At 40.4% G+C, this 23,685-nt stretch overlaps 2 protein-coding genes across 2 annotated transcripts in view; one reads left to right on the top strand and one right to left on the bottom strand.

The window, feature by feature from the left end:
• LOC133639708 (uncharacterized) overlaps positions 1 to 4,937 on the top strand; it is a 55,332-nt gene extending 50,395 nt beyond the window's left edge. Inside the window, exon 6 of the transcript XR_009823842.1 lies at positions 2,144 to 4,937. The gene's annotated coding sequence lies outside the window, so the exon portion shown is untranslated. The remainder of the gene's footprint in view (positions 1 to 2,143) is intronic.
• The window catches only part of LOC133639706 (gastrula zinc finger protein XlCGF57.1-like), a 29,012-nt gene continuing 8,059 nt past the window's right edge, over positions 2,733 to 23,685 (bottom strand). The window contains exon 3 of the mRNA XM_062033256.1: positions 2,733 to 5,001. Within this exon, the coding sequence (XP_061889240.1) occupies positions 3,479 to 5,001 (1,523 nt within the window). The 3' untranslated portion in view covers positions 2,733 to 3,478. The remainder of the gene's footprint in view (positions 5,002 to 23,685) is intronic.

Here is a 23,685-nt window from a genome sequence, read left to right on the forward strand (position 1 = left end):
CCACTGCTGTGCCGTTGATGAAGAGTGGAGCGTGGCTGGACTGGTGCTTCCTGAAGTCAACGATGATCTCCTTGGTCTTGTTGACATTCAGGACCAGGTTGTTGGTTCTGCACCAGTCAACCAGATGTTTCACCTCCTCCCTGTAGTCCATGTGGTTGTTGTCACGGATGAGGCTCACTACTGTTGTGTACTTCACAATGTGGTTAGTAGTGGACCTGGCGCAGCAGTCATGGGTCATCAACGTGGACTCAGGACGCAGCCCTGGGGGGAGCCGGTGGTCAGGGAGATGGCACTGGAGGTGTTGTTGCCCACTCTCACAGATTGGGGTCTGTCTGTGAGGAAGTCTAGCAGCCAGTTGCATAGGGGGGTACTGAATCCAAGGTTTGCTCAACAAGTGCTGCAGGATGATGGTGTTGAATGCTGAGCTGAAGTCCAAGAACAACATCTGCACGTGTGTCCTTTCCTTCCAGATGTTCTAAGCTCAGGTGGAGTGCAGAGGAGATGGCGTCCTGTGTGGAGCGGTTAGGGCGATAAGCAAACTGGTATGGGTCAAATGTGGGGGGAAGTTTGGAGACAATGTATTCCTTTTCATGATCTTTTTAAATTTCTTTTGGCATTATATAGATTGTATCTATATATCTATATCTATATATATCTATGCAAATACATATATATATATATGTATATATCTATGCAAACATATATATATATATATATATATATATATATATATATATATATATATATATATATATATATATATATATATATATATATATATATATATATATATATATATATATATATATATATATATGTATATTCCAGTCTGTGGAATGCTCTGCCTGACCACCTGGAGGCACCACAGACTGTGGATGCTTTTAAAAAAGGCTTAAAAACCCTTTAAAAAAGCCTTTTTATAGATATATGCATACTAGTTCTAGCTATTAGGCTGTTGTAGTTTTTATTTGTATTTATTTTTGTATTATTTTTTATTATTATTATGTTTTTCAATACACTGTAGCACTTTGAGGTTGTTTGCTCAATGTAAAGTGCTTTTTACAAATAAATAAATATATGTATATATATATATATATATATATATATATATATATATATATATATATATATATAAATATATATATATATATATGAACTATATATATACATACATACTGTATATATATATATATATATATATATATATATATGAACTATATATATACATACATACTGTATATATATATATATATATATATATATATATATATATATATATATATATATATATATATATATATATATTGTTTGACACCTGTGCTGTAGAGAAATTAAAAATATATGTTGTAGTTTTTTTAATAACTTTTTCTACTTCTATTAGTATATCCAATTACTATTTTTATTAGTATTCTTGTTAAATGAAAATACAAAAAAGTATGACATCCGGCCATTTTAAACATAGCATATTATAGTACCTGTAGTATTATATATATATATATATATATATATATATATATATATATATATATATATATATATATATATATATATATATATATATATATATATATATATATATAAATATATATATATATATATATATATATATATATATATATATATATATATATATATAAATATATATATATATATATATATAAATATATATATATATATATATATATATATATATATATATATATATTATATATATATATATATATATATATATATATTATATATATATATATATATATATATATATATATATATATATATATATATATATATATATATATATATATATATATATATATGACAGAATTTAACAAAAAAATATTTGGTTTACATGATGACATGACTCTAGATATGTAAATATGGAATTTTCCTAGTAGACATAACAGTTTGACAGCATTCTCCAGTGAAACATCCTGGATGAATTTGGATAGAAGTGAGTTACAAGGGTAAACTTTTTGAATGATTTCACTTCATTTGTGATGATTTATCTCTTATGCTCAGTCCATTTTTTTCCAAATTAATTTGAGGGAAGTTGTCACCGCCTGCTGCCACCTTGTGGTTTGTATTGTCCGTTTTCTTCTTTTGGTGAAGTTGACTTTGTTCTTACATTTCTCCTTCCTCCTAGAGTTCCTGTGTTGCGCTTGTGGGCGGAGTTGTGGGACGTGCACAGCTGCTTCCAATTGACCCTGGTGCTACTTAAGCAGCACCTTGACAGCTGGATGGCACTCTGCGATTCCACTCCACGCCAGTTGATTCTATGCTTTGAGTATTTTGCTACCTTGGCCATTCCCAGTGCCATCCATCTTGGTGTTGTTTTGTAGTGTGCACGTCTTTTAACGCCAAACCAAGTCGAGTTTATTTTTGTATTTAAGTAGCTTGTGTTTTTTTTCCCACGATGCACATTTTGTCTTCTCTTTTTCGCACGGTCACTTTTTGTTACCTCCTGTTTGGATTGTTTTTGTGAGTAGATTTCCGCAGTAAAAAAAAGTGTTTTACTCAGCGTTCTGTGCATCCCTGGGTAACTCTTTACTGTGTTGACCAGCACTCTGACAGAAGGAGTTTCTCCAAAACGCAACACCCTTTGGCGGACAACTTTGTGATTAAAGGCTATACATATAAAATGAAAGGGACAGAGGGTAGAAAAAATGGATGGATGCACAGTAAAGCTCTGTGGGATGATGTACATTATTGACTTTTCCCTAACATTCCAAACTTTCCCATGTTTTCTGAAATGTATAATGTTTGAGGGATTCTAAAAAAGGGGGACAAAAACAATTGTCATGTGTAGTTTTTTTAATAAGAAATGTAGATTATTAAAAACAAAACTATCCTTCATAACCTTCCACATATAATGTTGCCATTTTCTCCAATCTACATATTGCATAAAGGGGACATACATATAAAACAATATTCATATTACAAAAGACAATAATAAAGATAATTAAAAGAATGGATTATTGAGACCCAACAAATGATTCATAAAGTCACACATTTTAAAAGTAAATGATCTTGTATAAAACACAACTGCTCAAATGATGTATAAAGTAAATAATAATATGCTTCCAGAAGTGGTCCAGAAGATGTTTCACATGTGAACCAGTAAATATGAACTAAGAGGGATTTATGTGTACTCAAAAGCAAAGGTATGAACACATGTAAAACAAATATGTACATCATATAAAGGAGTTTATCTATAACATCATTAAAAATGATTTCTGAATATCTCTATATACATAGAAAGTATTTGTAACGTGTTTTGTCCTGTTTATTCTCACCTTTACAGTCAAAATGTTGTGTTCATTTTTAAATAAAAGTACACAATGTTGTATATTAAAGCATGTACTTGCCTGAAAAAAGCAATAATCTAAAATATCTAATCTATAAATGTTAGAATCTATGTGCTGATGTTGTTAGAAAGTCAAAGTTAAAGTTTTGACAGTTTATTTCAAATCCTGCAGTTTCATTTGCTGCTGCTGTTGTCACCAGCACACTTGTGTTTCTTACTCTGGTACTCAGAAGACAATCTTTCACCACACACACTGCAACTCAACACTGTGTGTATTCTCATGTGTCTTTTCAAATGCGGACTTTGTACAAAACTTTTACAACATACTGAACATGTATAAGGTTTTTCTCCAGTGTGTGTACTCATGTGTCTTTTCAAATGCGGACTTTGTACAAAACGTTTACAACATACTGGACATGTATAAGGTTTTTCTCCAGTGTGTGTACTCATGTGTGTTTTGAAATAGTCCCTTCGAGTAAAATCTTTACCGCAGATTGAACATGAAAAAGGTTTTTCTCCAGTGTGTATTTTCATGTGTGTTTTGAAATGCTCCCTTTGAGTAAAATCTTTACCGCAGATTGAACATGAAAAAGGCTTTTCTCCAGTGTGTGTTCTCATGTGTACTTTCAAATGTGGCCTATGTGTAAAATCTTTACCGCAGATTGAACATGAAAAAGGTTTTTCTCCAGTGTGTGTTCTCATGTGTACTTTTAAACTTTGATTTATTATAAAACTTTTACCACATTCTGAGCAGGAAAAAGGTTTTTCTCCAGTGTGTATTCTCATGTGTACTTTTAAATGTTGCCTATGAGTTAAACCTTTACCGCAGATTGTACATGAAAAAGGTTTTTCCCCAGTGTGTGTTCCCATGTGTGCTTTTAAACTTTGATTTGTTACAAACCTTTTACCACATTCTGAGCAGGAAAAAGGTTTTTCTCCACTGTGTATTCTCATGTGTATTTTCAAATCGTGCCTATTAGTAAAATCTTTACCGCAGAGTGAACATGAAGACGTTTTTTCTCCAGTGTGTGTTCTCATGTGTCTTTTCAAATAACTTGGATATTTAAAAGTTTTGTCACAGAGAGAACATTTGAAGTGAGTGTTGTCAGTGTGACATGTTGCATCATCTTTAGAGTGTTCATCATCAGTGTCAGGCGAGTGTGACGTTGTGTCCTCACTATCTGATAGTGGAGCTAACATCTTGTCTGCTTGTGATCCTCCACAGTGGTCTCCATCACCTTCTGTTGTCATGTGTTGTGTTGAGCTGCTGCTTGGAGGCTCCGCCTCTCTCTTCTCCTCACTCTCACCTTTGACCTCATCACCTTCACTCTTCACAGGGACACCAGTCACTGGCATCTTGGTGACATCAAACTCCTCCAGTCCTTCAAGATGCTCTCCCTGCTGACTGATGCTGTGTTCCTCCTCTTCCTCTTTAATGTGAGGGGTCAGTGGGTACTCCTCTTCCTCCTTAATGTGAGGGCTCAGTGGATCCACCGCTTCCCCTTTAAAATGGGGTGTCAGTGGGTCCTCCTCTTCCTCTTTAAAATGGGGTGTCAGTGGGTCCTCCGCTTCCTTTTTAAAATGGGGGATCAGTGGGTATTCCTCTTCCTTCTTAATGTGGGAGGGCTGTAGCTCCTCCGTCCGCATCCTGAAGCTCCACTTCTGTTGCTCAGGGTGAAGATATTTTTCACAGACGTCTGCAAGACAAACACAGCATCTCTGCTCAGTCACACAATGCATTCAGTACTTTTACATGCACTTAGGAAAAACAAGTTATCGTATGAACTGTCTTGAAATCTCAGTGACGCACAAACACGCTGCTCTTTACAACATTATTCACAGGAAAAGAAAAACAAACCAGGTCAGGACTTTTTACTATGGATACATGATATGGTTTTAAATTGATTTTGCAATGTATTATTTCATATAGAATTACTAATAGAATCATTTTAAAACAGGCTACACGGGCTCCTAATTTAGTTGCTGAAATATGCAGTAAAATATTACATCATTTCCAGTATTATTTTCTCAAATAAAGTAACCAGGTATTAACAGTAAATAAACAAGTACATTAATAATAATTGTTTAGACAAAATAATACCAAACTTCCGGTTTGGAGTTTGCGCGCGTCTGGCTGTTTTCGAAGTGGGGCTGTCGAGTTTGGCAATTACCTCGTGCAAAGCTAGTACAACTTTTTGTACTTTTTTGTACTTTTTGTGCTTTTTTGGCTTGGCTGTGTCACTGTGCCGTGACACTTTGTAGCTTTGTGTCGATCGGTGCTGTGAGCTAGCACACCGGAGCCGGCTAGCATTACCGGCCTGAGATAAGGAGGTGGATTTTTCCTTCTGTTGCTGGATGCGTCGGCAGAAAGACCATCAGTGATGCCTGCACCGAGGAAAAGCCCCACATCGGAGGAGTTCGAGGAGATGAGGCTCACACTACTTTCCCTGTGCGGCGATGTGACTGCGGTGAGGGAGCACCAGGAGCAGCTTTTGGGCCTGCTGGAGGAGGTGAAACAACTACACCTCCAGAACGTGGAAAAAGACCGGCGCATTGTGGACCTGGAGCAGCGAGTGGACGAGCTGGAGCAATATTCCCGCATGAATGATGTGGTCATCACCGGGATCAAGATCAAGCCACGCAACTACGCGCGTGCGGTGGCCGCGGACAGCGGGGAGCCCAGCGTGCAGGAGGCACAGTCGGTGGAGCAGCAGGTGGCCTCCTATCTCCAAAGCAGGGGGATAGAGATGGACCTGGAGCACATGGAGGCTTGTCACCCACTGCCCATGAGGAACCAGAGACCACCCGCCGTCATCATGAGATTCGCAAGCAGAAAGAAGAAGGTCGCACTATTAAGGCAAGGACACAACTCAAAGGAACAGATGTTTTCATCAATGAACACTTGACCAAGAAAAATGCTGACCCGGCGAGGGGGCAGAGGAGAAAAGAAAACGGCAGATCAACTGGTCTAAAAAAGGGGGGTCTATTTAAAGGCTAGAGTATACAAATGAGTTTTAAGATGGGACTGAAATGCTTCTATAATAAATCGCAATATTGAAGTAAGGACGCAAACTCAAAAGTACAGATGTTTTCATCAATGAACACTTGACCAAGAAAAATGCTGACATCGCAAGAATCGCATGACAACTTAAAAGGCAAAGCAAGATTCAACAAACCTGGGTAACGAACTGTAAGATCTTCATCAAACTAAAGGAAGCAAAAATCTTGGTGATAAGGAAAATAGAAGATCTTGATAAGTATTGACATTGATGCAGTACTTGGTATCAATGTAGCTTGTGACTTTTACATCATCTCAATGCTACCCACACCAAGAACACAGACCACACCAAGTATTAATATGGACATGTTACAGAAGATCCTCCAACATCAACAAAAAGAACTGGACATGTGTGAGTATCAAGAGCACACCACAACAGAGACTGATATGGACATAGACCCTGATAATAATTTTTTCTCTGCGATTGTTAAAAACTGTAATTATTTTACCCGCGAACAATATGAAAACAGTGTAAAATCAGAAGATAGTCTATCTATAATACATTTCAATAGTGGAAGCATGTACACTAACTTTGAGGCTATCAAGGATTACTTGAAAGAATTTAGTCATCCATTTACCATTGTTGCAATCACTGAAACCTGCTTCAACAATGATAAAGGTATTGATTTTAGTCTGAATGACTATGAATTAAGATACATAAACAGAATAAATAAAATAGGAGGAGGGGTCGCATTGTACATTCATAAATCTGTTACATTTAAAGTTTTAACAAACATGACCATAGCAGTCGATGGATTATTTGAATGTTTAACAGTGGAAATCCTAAATGACAAAAAGACAAATATCTTCATGAGTTTTGGATATCGGGAACCTGGTTCAAGCATTGAAACTTTCAATGAGTGGATGGGTAAAATATTTTCCTCTGTGAACCAAAAAAACATATTTATCTGTGGTGATTTTAACATTGATTTGTTGAAGTCAACCAAGCAAAAACATGTTGATGACTTCATTGACACAATGTACAGCTTGTCTCTATATCCAACCATAACCATGTTGATGACTTCATTGACACAATGTACAGCTTGTCTCTATATCCAACCATAACCATGTTGATGACTTCATTGACACAATGTACAGCTTGTCTCTATATCCAACCATAACCATGTTGATGACTTCATTGACACAATGTACAGCTTGTCTCTATATCCAACCATAACCATGTTGATGACTTCATTGACACAATGTACAGCTTGTCTCTATATCCAACCATAACCATGTTGATGACTTCATTGACACAATGTACAGCTTGTCTCTATATCCAACCATAACCATGTTGATGACTTCATTGACACAATGTACAGCTTGTCTCTATATCCAACCATAACCATGTTGATGACTTCATTGACACAATGTACAGCTTGTCTCTATATCCAACCATAACCATGTTGATGACTTCATTGACACAATGTACAGCTTGTCTCTATATCCAACCATAACCAAAGCAAGCAGAATAACAACACATAGTGCCACAATCATCCACAACATTTTTACTAACATTATGGGAAATCAAGTCACCAGTGGCCTATTTATATGTGACATCACTGACCATTTACCTGTTTTTACTTTATATGACTGTCATCTCAAGAAAACCAAAGACATTATGGCAAAAATCTCTAAACGAATAACAACTGAGGAAACAATCTGTGCCCTAAACAATAGTTTAGCAGTTCAGGATTGGACTTCAGTATACAGAGAAACTAATGTGGACAGTGCTTATTGTCATTTTTCAGACATCTTTACTTCCCTGCATAATAAACATTGCCCCGTAAAAAAATATTTCATAAAAGGAAAAAATAAAAATAGCCCTTGGATCACAAAAGGGATAATTAATGGCTGTAAAAAGAAAAACAATCTCTACAAACTTTTCATCAAAATAAAAACAAAAGAAGTCGAACAACGATACAAGAAGTATAAAAATAAATTAACTGATATTATAAGAACAAGCAAACGGTTATATTATCAAAAAAAACTATATGAAAACAAAAATAATATAAAAGGAACTTGGGATGTTTTGAATAGTCTAATCAAAGAAGGATATTCCAAGTTGACATATCCTGATTACTTTATTGATGAAAACGGTGAAGATTATAATATGACTAATGTAGTAAACAAGTTCAATAGTTTCTTTGTAAATGTTGGTCCTAAATTGGCTGTTGATATCTCAGACAATGGAGTTACAAAATCAACTATTGAACAGAATTCTTCGTCATTCTTCCTCTCAGCTACAAATGAGCAGGAAGTGACAAACATTGTGCGCAAGTGTAAAAGTAAGTGCTCCACTGACTGCCATGATATCAACATGATATTGGTTCAAAAGGTTATCCTGAATATTGTAAAACCATTAACTTATATATGTAATTTATCATTCCAGACTGGCTGCTTTCCAAGTCAAATGAAAATGGCTAAAGTAACTCCGCTCTTCAAAAGTGACAACAAACATGCTTTCAACAATTACACACCAATCTCTCTTTTGCCTCACTTCTCAAAAATCTTAGAGAAACTATTTAACTCTCGACTTGAATCTTTTCTTGAGAAGCATCATATAATCAATGACGGTCAGTATGGCTTTAGGTCCAAAAGAACAACTTCAATGGCAATAACTGAAGCTATTGAGGAAATTACTAATGCACTGGAGCATAAAAGATATGCAGGTGGTATTTTTATTGACCTAAAGAAAGCCTTTGATACCATTAATCATTCAATTCTACTAGATCAAATGGGAAGATATGGAATTAGGGGGCTGGCTGGTGACTGGTTAAAAAGTTATTTAACAGGGAGGGTACAGTTTGTTAAAATGGGTCAATTTTTATCTGATACTCTTGGCATTGCTTGTGGTGTCCCCCAAGGGTCCGTGTTGGGGCCAAAACTGTTTAATGTATATATTAATGATATGTTTAATACATCCAAAATACTGAAATTTATACTTTTTGCAGATGACACAAATGTATTCTACAGTAGTGATGACTATAATGAGCTCATAAATACAGGAAACACAGAACTAAACATAGTACAAAGAAAATGGATGGACACAAATAAATTATCTTTGAATATAAATAAAACTAAGATAGTAATGTTTGGAAATCGCAACATAACGTCTGAACAGAAAATAAGTATTTATGGTACCCAAATTGAAATCGTAAATGAGAATACATTTTTGGGAGTAATAATTGATAGTAAACTATCATGGAAACCTCATGTCAGACACATTAAAACAAAAATCTCCAAAAGCCTCTCAATTATAAACAAAGCAAAACTATACCTCAATGAAAATGCACTCCGTACTCTATACTGCACCTTGGTACTGCCATACCTTACATACTGTGTTGAAGTATGGGGGAATACTTACCACAACACAATTCATCCTCTGATCATATTACAGAAAAGAGCAGTACGGATCATTCACAACGTTGGTTATTTAGAACATACTCATAATCTGTTTATGCAATCAAAGTTGCTCAAATTTGATGACCTTGTTAAATATAATACATTAATAATCTTATATAAAGCTTTTAACAAATTATTGCCACCTAATCTACAACGTTTTTTTATAAGACGAGTGCAAGCTCATAACTTGAGAGGCTTTGGATATTTCTTATTGCCGAGAGCTCAAACCACTCGTAAACGTTTTTGTGTGTCTGTATGCGGAGTAAAACTATGTTTTTGTGTGTCTGTATGCGGAGTAAAACTATGTTTTTGTGTGTCTGTATGCGGAGTAAAACTATGTTTTTGTGTGTCTGTATGCGGAGTAAAACTATGGAACAAACTGGACTTACAACACAAGCAATGCCAAACTATTAATCGATATAAACTATTATACAAACATGGGGTCTGGTTCAAATATAGAGATGAGGGTCTTTAATTTGACCTGCTGTTGTACTCTGTCTCAAAGTGTTAACATGTGCTCAATATTTCCTTACCATTATTGCTATGTTGTCTATTACCATTATTGCTATGTTGTCTATTACCATTATTGCTATGTTGTCTATTACCATTGTTGCTATGATGTCTATTACCATTGTTGGTATATTCAGTATTCCTACATTGTTGATACAAATGATTGTTACAGTGTAATAATTATTGTTACCATATGGTAATGCCACTATGACACAACATGTGTATTATAATCCTTGAACAAAGTGAGAGTGAAACTCATGTGAATAATCACTGAATGGAGAACTGGGGGTGGGATTAAATAAATTATCTTCTTCCCACCCCCTTTCAGGCAAAACTGGACAATAATGCACTATATTAATTTATATTATTATGTTTTGTCAACTTGTACGTCTTTGTCATTGCCTGAAATAAATAAATAAATGAATGAAATGAAATGAAAATGAAATGAATACAATTAGAAATGACACAATATGTTACTGCATATGTCAGCTGCCAAATAACCCGCTTTGAAATTATTCTATTATCAATCATATACCAAATGATATATCGTGACATATATTGTTATTAGGATATAGATTTTAGGTAATATCGCCCATACCAACATTGGTTCGCACAGTCATTTTGTTTGGCCCACCAAATATATTTATTTTTTATATTCTTCAGATGTGTGTGTATGTTTAAAATGTAGTACTATTGTTCTACATCACGTGGAAGTGTCATGTCATGGGGTTGGTGTGCTTTTAACTAACTAGCTTATGCTGCTATATTGACATACTGAGCTGCTTTCTCGCCTCTAAGATCGTGAAAGCTAATTGTAGATTATAAATCATGCCTCTCACTTATGTAGTAGAAGGTTGTGGACACAAACCGAGAACTTGGTCAACATTGACATCCAACTTAGACCTGGAGATGGCAAGAAAGACACAAAAATACGCTCTTTTGCACCCACTCTTTTTTAACCCTTTGTGAGGATTAATTTTTCATCTAAACGGGAAGATATGAACATCCCATCAGTTGCCATCCCAGTGAGAGCAGACATTGTATGCTTAAAATGAGCAAGATATGTAAATATGACATGTTATTAAGAATGTTACTACATTACATATATACTTACAGTGTGTATTTAAAATGCTGAAGGGGGTTTTAGGAAGTTATTTAGAGCACTTTATAGGGAGAATAGAGCAGTTACTAATGACTCAATTGTTAGCTAACTTTTGCTAAGGTTTATTTTCTATTGAGGATGCATTAACCATCGACCTGATCAGTGGCCTTGTGGTTAGAGTGTCTGACCTGAGACTGGAAAGTCGGGAGTTCAAACCCCGGCCGAGTCATACCAAAGACTATAAAAATGGGACCCATTGCCTCCTTGCTTGGCACTCAGCATCAAGGGTTGGGGGTTAAATCACCAAATGATTCCCGAACGCGGCCTCCGCTGCCCTCACCTCCTAGAAGGTGAACTTGGGGATGGGTCATATGCAGAGGATAATTTCACCACACCTGGTGTGTGACTACCGTTGGGACCTTAACTTTAACTTACAAAGGGACTGTGAATGATTCCAAAAAGTGCAGTTCCCCTTGAAATGAGAAAATAGAACAACAAGATACCATGTGAAGTCAATTATATTTATATAGCGCTATTCTCTAGTGACTCAAAGCGCTTTACATAGTGAAACCCAACATCTAAGTTACATTTAAACCAGTGTGGGTGGCACTGGGAGCAGGTGGGTAGAGTGTCTTGCCCAAGGACACAACAGCTAGGATGGCAGAAGCTGGGATCGAACCTGGAACCCTCAAGTTGCTGGCATGGCCACTCTACCAACCAAGCTTTACCGCCCGAAGTAACAAGAACAAAATACATTAATAATAAAATGCCTCATAGCAAATGTGATGAATTCATCTTAATACTGTCCTTTTTCAGGCTTTCCCTTTTAAAGGGCAAAGTCCTCACAGGGTCTTTAGTCCTAATGACTGTCTGGATAAAGTGAGGAGACTATAATTTAGACTTAGACTTAGACAAACTTTAATGATCCACAAGGGAAATTGTTCAACACAGTAGCTCAGTTACAATGATGGAAAGTGTAAGGATGGAAAGTACAATGCAGGTATAAATAGACTAATATAGCGATAAAAAAATCTAACATATATACAAATATATACATAATATGTGTACAGTATATTATATATACAGATATATTATATTTAGGAAAACTATTTATTCACAAATGGACTAGAATAAGTCACTCATTTTTACAGGTAGCTAAAGTTGGGATATAATTAAGATAATGAAGGATGAAGTGATTAAGAAATGTTTAATATAGATTAGAATAGGCCGTGCAACTAATCATATGTCCTGAGTTCCAGTTGAAACTGGGTGCTAGTTCATGCCCACGCACATACACTCTTATCGCCCACATTCTTGCCACCGTTTACGTGGCTTCTTGGCCCAGGTCTGAAGGACAACACCAGATATGAAGTCAGAGTCCAGGGAGAAAAAAGCACCAGTCAATATTGCACAGAAGGAACCTTCCTGGTGTTACCTGACGGCACGACCACCAAGCTGCGACACCACTACAAAGGCTCCTCCATACTTATGCTCGTACCACAGCCTGAAGTACCAGCAATGGCTGACATCTACTGGGTACGTCTCCTCCCGGGAAGGAGTGAAGGACAAGGACTGCTCCAACTGTTCTATTAGTGAAAGCCCTGGCTGACTGAGCTGCATCCGTATGTACCGCCACCTATTATGATCACTAGTCATACCAGGAAGCTGCCTCCGTATGTACCGCCACCTGTTATGATCACCAGTCAGACGACTCATACCAGGAGGCCTTTGACTCCTATATATGTTGGAACTCAGGGTGTGGCTCATCATGTTGACCTTTCATTGCAATAACTAGCATGGTATAAGATGTACACCATTGCTGTCCCACATTGTTCCCTTGCTCTCTGTCCCGCCTACCAAGCCAAAGACTTAGGTCCAATGACGAAACAGGGCGTAGCTGCCGCTGATTGGGCGGACACGCAAATACCACATTTTCAACACTCCGGGTTGTCGGTTAAAAACATAGCTATGGGCTGCACTTTGGACACACCTGCTGTAGGCTACGAGGAGCTAGCAGCTACACAACAGCTAAGCTAAAACAGCACATTTAAGCATATCAAATAATTATAGTTGCTTAATACGCACACAGTCTCCAAAACAGAAGTCTGACAGAAAGTATCCAGTAACAAATGTATCCGCATCGTTGAACTTTCTGCGCCATGAGCTTGACTTAATGAATTATTGTGGCCACTAGGTGTTGTGAAAGATCAAATCAAACAATTGCAAAAGCATCCGTCATAAGGTTAGTGGTTTTTTTTATATTTGTGTCAATATGTATAAGCATCCTCAGCCTTCTCGGGAAGGTCTATTCAGGTGTACTGGAGAGGAGGCTACACCGGATAGTCAAACCTCGGATTCAGGAAGAACAGTGTGGTTTTCATCCTGGTCGTGGAACTGTGGACCGGGTCTATACTCTCGGCAGGGTCCTTGAGGGTGCATTGGAGGTTGCCCAACCAGTCTACATATGCTTTGCGGACTTGGAGAAGGCATTCGACCGTGTCCCTCGGGAAGTCCTGTGGGGAGTGCTCAGAGTGTATGGGGTATCGGACTGTCTGATTGTGGCGGTCCGCTCCCTGTATGATCAGTGCCAGAGCTTGGTCCACATTGCCAGCAGTAAGTCTGACACGTTTCCAGTGAGGGTTGGACTCCGCCAAGGCACTGATTCTGTTCATAACTTTTATGGACAGAATTTCTAGGCGCAGTCAAGGCGTTGAGGGGATCTGGTTTGGTGGCTGCAGGATCAGGTCTCTGCTTTTTGCAGATGATGTGGTCCTGATGGTTTCATCTGGCCAGGATCTTCAGGGGGGATGAGAATCAGCACCTCCAAGTCCGAGTCCAAGGTTCTCGCCCGGAAAAGGGTGGAGTGCCATCTCCGGGTTGGGAAAGAGACCCTGCCTCAAGTGGAGGAGTTCAAGTACCTTGGAGTCTTGTTCACGATTGAGGGAAGAGTGGATCGTGAGATCAACAGGCGGATCAGTGCGGCGTCTTCAGTAATGCGGACGCTGTATTGATCCGTTATGGTGAAGAAGGAGCTGAGCCGGAAGGCAAAGCTCTCAATTTACCGGTCGATCTACGTTCCCATCCTCACCTATGGTCATGAGCTTTGGGTTATGACCGAAAGGACAATATCACGGGTACATGCGGCCGAAATGAGTTTCCTCCGCCGGGTGGCGGGGCTCTCCCTTAGAGATAGGGTGAGAAGCTCTGTCATCCGGGAGGAGCTCAAAGTAAAGCCGCTGCTCCTCCACATCGAGAAGAGCCAGATGAGGTGGTTCGGGCATTTGGTCAGGATGCCACCCGAACGCCTCCCTAAGGAGGTCTTATGGGCACGTCGGACTGGTAGGAGGCCACGGGGAAGACCCAGGACACGTTGGGTAGACTATGTCTCCCGGCTGGCCTGGGAACGCCTTGGGATCCCCCGGGAAGAGCTGGACGAAGCGACTGGGGAGAGGAAAGTCTGGGCTTCCCTGCTTAGGCTGCTGCCTCCGCGACCCGACCTCGGATAAGCAGAAGAAGATGGATGGATGGATGTGTAGCACAACTTGATGTTTCTTGAAAACAGCGTCCAATAGTTGATGTTGTCGCTCCTTCCCCTCTTTTGTTGGACAAAGTTCCTCCTCGTACTCTGCTATCGTTTTTGTATTTTTCCTAACACCACAAATATTTCTTCAACGGCAGCAGTTAGTCGCTGATTCACCAACACTCACATCATTTGTAATGTAGACATGTTGACACAATAATAACACTTTACACTTACATTGGCTCCCTGCTTAATGTAGACATGTTGACACAATAATAACACTTTACACTTACATTGGATCTCTGCTTAATGTAGACATGTTGACACAATAATAACACTTTACACTTACATTGGATCTCTGCTTAATGTAGACATGTTGACACAATAATAACACTTTACACTTACATTGGATCTCTGCTTAATGTAGACATGTTGACACAATAATAACACTTTACACTTACATTGGATCTCTGCTTAATGTAGACATGTTCACACAATAATAACACTTTACACTTACATTGGATCTCGCTTTGATGTGTCGATCACTTCCGCCTCTCTTTGTTAGCAGCTAACAAGCTAAGCTAACCAGCAGGCTAGGCTAGCACTCAGACTAATGTATCCGCATACAAACAATTAATAAGGACGTTTACTCTGTTAAAAGACATACATGTGCACATGTACGTTGTAATTAAGACCAAGAAACCATTATAACCAAAACAACGTATTCTCCGTCAGACGCCATCTTGTTTTGTGCTTCCTCCTGTGTGACGTCATCGATGTGTTCTCTACTGCGGAACAAATGTTGGCCAAACACGTGTTTCACTGGGACAATAGTGAGTGGTGCACACTTCCTTCGCCCAGCCACAGAACAAATAAAATCCCATTTAAAAGTTGCTGGTGTAACAATAACAAGAATATATTCCACTCCTCTCTTGTACATGTGGCTTATGAGGTAATATAAATAATGGATTTGTATATTATTTATCTTATTTACCCGATATGTTTTTCGAAGCTAACGTGCTAGCGTTAGCCCGCTAGCAGGCCTTTGTAGCAAATGCGAGCGTTTTTTTTTGAGGAGTTGAATTATTTAATACTTTAACTGTTTTTTTGCTGTATAGTACAGTCACGCTTAACATCATTAAATATTTGTTACTAGAAAGGAACGAATGTCTCGTAATTTAAGTCTGGAATAAGTCACATGGTATAATAATACATTTTATTTGGTATGGGTGAGGGCGGACCTACGTCACTTCCGCCTAACAATCTTCTTCTTCTTCTTCTTCATGTGGCTTTCCGGCAGACTAGACGCCCATCGGCGTATTGCTGCCTCCCACAGTTCAGTTCAGGTATTACCACAGCTTATGCAGTTACACTTTCTGGTGCAGGCCAGTATTCCACAGGTAGTCCATGACTGCTTTCATCACTGCACTTTGATGTTCCTCAGGGTTCAGAATAATCCTCAGTGAGATGCAGGGCAACCCTGCATCTAGTAATGCAGCAAAAAGCTCTCTCCTCTCTGTTGTGTATATAGGACACTCCATAAAAACATGCTGCACAGTTTCTTCTGTCCCACATTCACACAGTCCATTTTCATGTTTCCCAATACGGGCCAGTCCCCCTGCAAGGCCACAGTGTCCAAATCTCAGCCGTGTCATAATGACTTGCTCCCTTCTGTTTCCCAGGGTGATGCTTCCTCCCCTAACACTATTTTGAATATTAAAATAAAACCTTCCTCTTGTTTCCCCCTCCCATTCTCTTTGCCACCTGATATTTAACTCCTCCTTTATTATGGAGCGGTACTCTGAAATACCCAGGGCGACGCCCACATCCACCTCCTCCCTGCTCAGGGCCTCTTTGGCAGCACCATCAGCAGCCTCGTTGCCCTCAACCCCCACATGAGCTGGAACCCACATGAAACCCACTCTACTTCCAGCTTGGTTTACTCTGTAGAGTGCGGTCAGCAGCTCACAGACCAGATCTGGTCTGACCTGTGACCTCCCCCCCTGCAGAGCCATCAGCGCAGCCGCCGAGTCCGAGCAGATAACTGCCTGCTGCGGTCTCACCTCCTCAACCCAATTTACTGCCCATATCAATGCCACCATTTCTGCCGTAAAGACTGAAACCCCATTTGGCAGCCGTCTGCTCTGGGTGATCTGCAGGCAGGGAATGTGAACTGCAAACCCCACCCTTTTACTATTTGGGTCCATGGATCCATCTGTATAGATCTGCACATGGTCTGCCCATTCCTGCTGCATCCTCTCCCTCACCAACTCATCTGGGTCTCCACTACCCTTCTCCCTCTTCCTCTCTGCTATCGTGAAGTCAACCTCCACACTTGGTAGCAGCCATGGTGGAACAGAAGGCCAGACCACAGCCGTACCCCTGCGCACCCCACTCAAGCCGAGCTCTTCTTCCTCTGCTCTGATTTTATGGACAAAACTCCTGCTTTCCCCACCTCCCAGTTCCCAGCACTCCTCCAGCAGCTGCTTGCCTGGATGGACTTGGTCATGCCCATATAGTTTAGCTATGTGGTGTAAGGCCAGCTTCCTTCTCCTTAAACTTAGGGGTATCTCTCCCATCTCCACCAGCAAAGCTGGGATTGGAGTTGTGCAAAAAGCCCCACTACATACTCTTAACGCTTTTGCCTGCACCCTATCCAGTGCTGCTAGGTTTGTTTTGGCTGCAACCCCATATGCCAGGCACCCATAATCAAAGGCTGAGCGAATCATGGCTCTGTAAATCATTATTTGTGTGTCTCTGTTTGCTCCCCACGTACTCCCAGCAAGGCATCTCATCACATTTATCACCTTTTCACATTTCCTCACTATTTTTTCTATATGTTTTTTCCACGTTAACCTCTCTTCAAAAATAACTCCTAGGAATTTAAACTCTTTGACTCGCTCTAAGGGCTTGCCATAGATATTCAGCCCCAGGTTTTCAGTCTTCCTTTTGTTTGTAAAAATAACAAATTTTGACTTTTCCACAGATATTTTGAACCCCCACTTCTCAGCCCAGGCCACTACTCTATCCAGTGCCCCTTGTATCTTCCCTGTTATAAACTTAATATTCCGCCCTCTTTTCCAAATTGCGCCATCATCAGCGAACAATGATAGCCCAAAGCCTGCCCCCACCTCCTGGAACATGTCATTAATCATCAAGTTAAATAGTACTGGGCTTATAACACTCCCTTGAGGAGTACCATTATCTATCCCCACTGTTTCAGAATATGCCCCCCCGACTCTGACCTGTATGGTCCTGTTTTGCAGAAACGCCCTGATCCAGTTCAGCATCCGCCCTCGTATTCCAGCATTAAACAGCTTCACCCCCAACCCCTCTTTCCACAACATGTCATATGCCTTTTCAATGTCGAGAAAAACTGCGACCACTGATTCTTTGTTGGCCTTAGCTTTCCTTATGTCTAGGTCAAGCGCAAGCACAGAGTCCATCGTTCCCCTCCCTAATCTAAAGCCACTCTGGATTGGTGCAAGCCATCCTTGCTTCTCTAATTTATATGTAAGCCGATCTGTCACTATTCGCTCCATAATTTTACACAACACAGCCGTGAGTGCAATTGGCCTATAGGAGCCTGGCTTTGCAGCTTCCTTTCCTGGCTTTAGAATAGGGATGACAACTGCATGCCTCCATGCCACAGGGATGACGCCTTCATCCCATACTGTATTGATGAGTGCTAGTATCTCATACAGCACCATGTCATCCAACTGCTTAAAGATTTCATATCCTAGTCCATCTTTCCCTGGAGCTGTTTTACGCCCTCTTTGGATTGCTCTCCGTAATTCCTTCAGAGAAAAGTTTAAATTACTGGGGTCAGAATTATCCTGATTCACCTCAAGTTTGTACATTTGGTTTCTTATTACCTCATTTCGTTTTACAATACCCTCCTCTCCAATGTTTACCCCACTATGTACTTCTTGGAATTTTTTCACACACATGCTGGCTTTTTGACTGTCATTTGTAGCAACCACCCCCCCTTCTTCTAGGACTGGGATGCTTCTCCCCTTAACAATCCCTGACATTCGCCGGATCACTGCCCACACCTCCCCTACTGTTGTGTCCTCCCCCAGCCTTCCGCAGTAATTCCTCCAACACTCTCTTTTGGCCGTTTTAATAACCCTCCTGGCCTTGGCTCTTAACCGCTTGTATTCTATAGCATTTTCCTGCACTGGGTACCTCCTTAGCACACTATAGGCTTTATTTCTTTCCCTCACTGCCTCATCGCACATTTTATTCCACCATGGCACAACCTTACGTTTTACAGCTTTTTTCCTTGGGATGCAGCGGTTCATGTTATCACTTAACATACTGCACAGAGTATCATTCCACTCGTCAACTGTTCCGTCCTCTATCACACTGTCTATTCCCTCTATGCACCCCTCAACAAATTCAGCCCATTTTGCTTTATTATAGTTTAGTGGCCTCGGCCTAGTGTCTTCCTCCACTAGCAAGGGCTGGCCAAATCCCACCACTATTGGGAAATGGTCACTTCCCATAGGGGTTTCTTCCATGGTTTCCCACTTCCCTTTCCAAGCCAATTCTGGGGAAGCTATAGTTAAATCAATGCATGATACCCTCCCTGTTCTGATGTCAAACCTGGTTGGCCTCCCATCATTTAAACACACCAAACCATGCTTGTCCATCAGTTCCTCTATCACTTCCCCATTCCTATCCCTGTCTCTGCTTCCCCAGAGTGGATTGTGTGAATTAAAATCTCCCGCCCATATCACTGGAGTTCCCACCTCCTCTGCTACTTTATCCAATTCATCTATTCTAAGTGGCAGGCATGGGTTATAGAAGTTAACAATATTCATCCTCCCTTGCTCCCCCCACACCCTCACTGCCAAACACTCCAGTGTGGTTGTTAACGCCACCTGCTGGTATTGCACCCCTGCCCTAACAAATATTGCACATCCCCCCCCTGTCCCTTCTTTACGATCTTTCCGCAAACACTCATAGCCTGGTACAACAAAATCTAGGCACGGCTTTAGCCATGTTTCTTGTACACAGATCAAATCAGGCTTATCCTCACCAGTATGCACATTCTTTTTTAGCTCTTGACCATTGGCAACTAAACTCCTTGCATTCCACTGCAGGATACTGAACATGAAAATGCTCTTACTGATCTTGTTCATCCCATGTTGCATCCATCTCATTTCCCTCTGTCTCACTCTGCTGTGGCTTAGGAGCCTTTACTTGACTATCTTTCATGTACCTATGTAGTTCTGTGGGGTCATACGCTCCCAGTCCCAAAAACCTTCCCGCCGCCTCAACCACTGCCCTCATGATGTCTGACCTGCTAAGGTCCTTGCCCTGCTTAGGAGGCCTAGTGGCGTACACCACGTCAACCATAAATGCCAATAGACTCTCTTTTTTCACCACAATTGAATCATCTGGTACGGAGGGGGTGTGGCAACTGGTGGAAGGGCCAGGGCTCTGGGAGCATGAACCCACAAACACAGACACATTTTCACTTTTTCCTTCTACCTTCTTAAGTGCCTCTGCATAAGAAATCTTATGCTGCTCTTTAACATCTTGGACACGCTTTGCCTTCTCAAAGTGTAGGCATCCCCGAAAGGACGCCATGTGCGTGCCCCCACAATTGCAGCATTTAGTGTCAGTAACATCGCATTCTAATAGATCATGTTCCCCCCCGCATTTTGTGCACCTTTGACTGCCGCGGCATGAGGCGGCTACATGGCCAAATCTTTGACACTTAAAGCATCTAAGCGGGGGCCGCTCATACTTTTTCACTTGAAAAGACACACATCCAATGAAAACTCTGGGTGGCAGACTATCGCCATCAAACGTTAGTAACACAGGAGCATTTGGGTTCCCGTCACTCCGTGCTTTAAATCTCTTTACTTCCTTCACATTTCCTCCCTTGATTTGCTCCTTTATTTCATTCTCAGTTATATCAGCACTAACACCATATATAACTCCCTTGATTCCCTCAATTCTGTTTGAGACGTACAATTCAATGCTCTGCCCAGCTATTTTCTTAACCGCAGCTGCTTTCTTCTGCGTTTCGGCACTCTTGCACAACACCATAAGCATTCCGTTTGCTAAGATTCTTGCTTCAACATCGCCTACTGACTTCAGCGACTCCGCAATCTTCAGAGGATTGACTGATCTGAACCCTCCCACTCCTTTCGGATCCTTCACTTTAAACACTACTTTAAACTCGGTGCTGTCAGTTTTCCTCATTTTCCCTCCCGACTGTTCTCCTTCTGCTGTAGCACCTCGTTTAGTCCCAGTTTTAAGCCCCCCTTCCCCTCCCCTGGCCGTAGCCATGTACAACGTCCCCCTACTTGTCCTCCTCCAACAATGCAGCCTTCAGCAATAATCAAAGAAAGATAAACCGTGTTAATAACGGCAAAGGCACAGTCAGTGAAAGAATTCAACTTGCGTCCGCTCTCTGACAGTCCTGTCAAACCGGCGTCCGACGTCACTTCCTCCTCCACTCGTGCCCGCCTAACAATCTCCTAGCAACCGGGAATTAGTTGAAAACAAACCAGCTCACAGCGAACACAGCATTGACAGAAAAAGCATTTAACGAGCGTTGTGGCTTGGAAGTCGGCGTTAAATCCTTCATTTACGCATTTTTACTTATTTGCATATCGTGTGAAAAAACGAAAATGTATTATTTGCGTCAGACTCGTTTCAGTGAACTTTAAAGCTTCTCAGGCTTAGCTTAGCCTGCTAGTTAGCTTAGCCTGCTAGTTAGCTTAGCCTGCGCGCTACTAAGAAAAAGACGCGGAAGATCAAGTGTTAGTGTATAAAATATTGAGCGATTTGAGGGCTACATGTATTGTTTAAGTACAACTGTTTTTCGCCAGGTGTTCTTTGGCCGCCCTGGCTTACGTTTTCCCGGTGGTGTCCATCTTAACGCTGCCTTTGGTATCCTCTCGTTGTCCGGTTTTCGAAAATAGCTAGCTAGGCTATAGACTATATAGTATATACCGCATGTTATTTTTGTACAACAACAACTTCAGCTGTCGAACGTTATAAGGTAAAAATTCAACAAGTACAACATTAGCACGGACGTATAGCCAAGTTGTGGTTAGGAAGGTGGATTTTTGTTCCTTATGTTTACCAGAAACGAAGTGATCCGAACACACGACCCGGGACTTTGGGGGACTCCAGTGAGAACCGTCCTCGTTTTCCCGGTGTAAAGCTGCGAGCCATTTGTCTCGTCTCTGTGGGCTTTTATCACGCTTTGGCAGAACAAAATACAACCTTTGTTTTCCCTGTTTCCAGTTGTGGTTAGCACAACCAAAAACAACACCGTTTTTCGGCATTTTGGAGGCAGAATGACAGGTTTAACCAGCGTAGGTCGACAGGTTAAAGAGTAATGGCAACGGTTTGTTTTCAACGCCAGTCTGGTTGCTATGGCTCGAAGAACCCGTATGTAGCTCAGTTGCCTGGATGTCGGCCCTCACCCGTAGCGCTTTTCAGTGCACTCAAAGACGCTTTACAGGATAAACATTAAAATGATTGTTATTATGTATTACACATACATTGCAGTAGTCTACTTTGTGTCGGTGCTAACTTTATTAGCAATAAAAATACAAATTATGTTTGCACGCACTTCTATTACCTTGATAACATCCATCCATCCATTTTCTACCGCTTGTCCCTTTTTGGGGAGGGGGGGTGCTGGAGCCTATCTCAGCTGCATTCGGGCGGACATATCATGGAAATTAAATCAACTGATTAGAGATGTCTGATAATGGCTGTTTTGCCGATATCTGATATTTTCCAACTCTTAATTACCGATACCGATATATACAGTCATGGAATGAACACATTATTATGCGTAATTTTGTTGTGATGCCCCGCTGGATGCATTAACCCTTGTGTGGTGTTCGGGTCTGTGGGACCCATTTTCATTTGTTATTAAAAGAAAAATGATACAATTAATTAATTTTTCAAACTGAAGACTCACTGACTTTGGCTCATTTTCTGTGAAGAACATATATCAGAATACATATTTAATGACCACACACCATACACCCCCCTACACATTTATATTACATATAAGATGTCTGGGTCCACTGGACCCGGGGCTAATAGAAGTGTGGAAATTGATGTTCTGTGTACCACACGCACCCACCCACCTACACACACACACACACACACACACACACACACACACACACACACACACACACACACACACACACACACACACACACACACACACACACACACACACACACAGCAGGCATAGACAGGAGGAGGACAGAGAGGAGGTACACAGAACATCAGAGGGTCAAATGTGCGAGAAAATGAGAGCAGACAGTGTTGACAAACAATGTTGCAACCTTGTGTGGGAACCGCAGGTGCAGAAACACTTAAGAAGAATCCCTGTGGGATGCAGAAACTGGCCGAGAAATTTTCCGTGCCACGTTCATATTGTTGTTACTCAGCCAGCGTTTGTGAGTCTGATGGACCCGTTGCGTTTTGTGGCTTTTAATGCCTCACAATCAAACACTTTTACAAACCCCGTTTCCATATGAGTTGGGAAATTGTGTTAGATGTAAATATAAACGGAATACAATGATTTGCAAATCATTTTCAAGCCATATTCAGTTGAATATGCTACAAAGACAACATATTTCATGTTCAAACTCATAAACATTTTTTTTTGTGCAAATATTCATTAACTTTAGAATTTGATGGCAGCAACACGTGACAAAGAAGTTGGGAAAGGTGGCAATAAATACTGATAAAGTTGAGGAATGCTCATCAAACACTTATTTGGAACATCC

Source organism: Entelurus aequoreus, linkage group LG22 (assembly GCF_033978785.1).
Source record: "Entelurus aequoreus isolate RoL-2023_Sb linkage group LG22, RoL_Eaeq_v1.1, whole genome shotgun sequence".
NCBI classification, from domain to species: Eukaryota; Metazoa; Chordata; class Actinopteri; order Syngnathiformes; family Syngnathidae; genus Entelurus; species Entelurus aequoreus.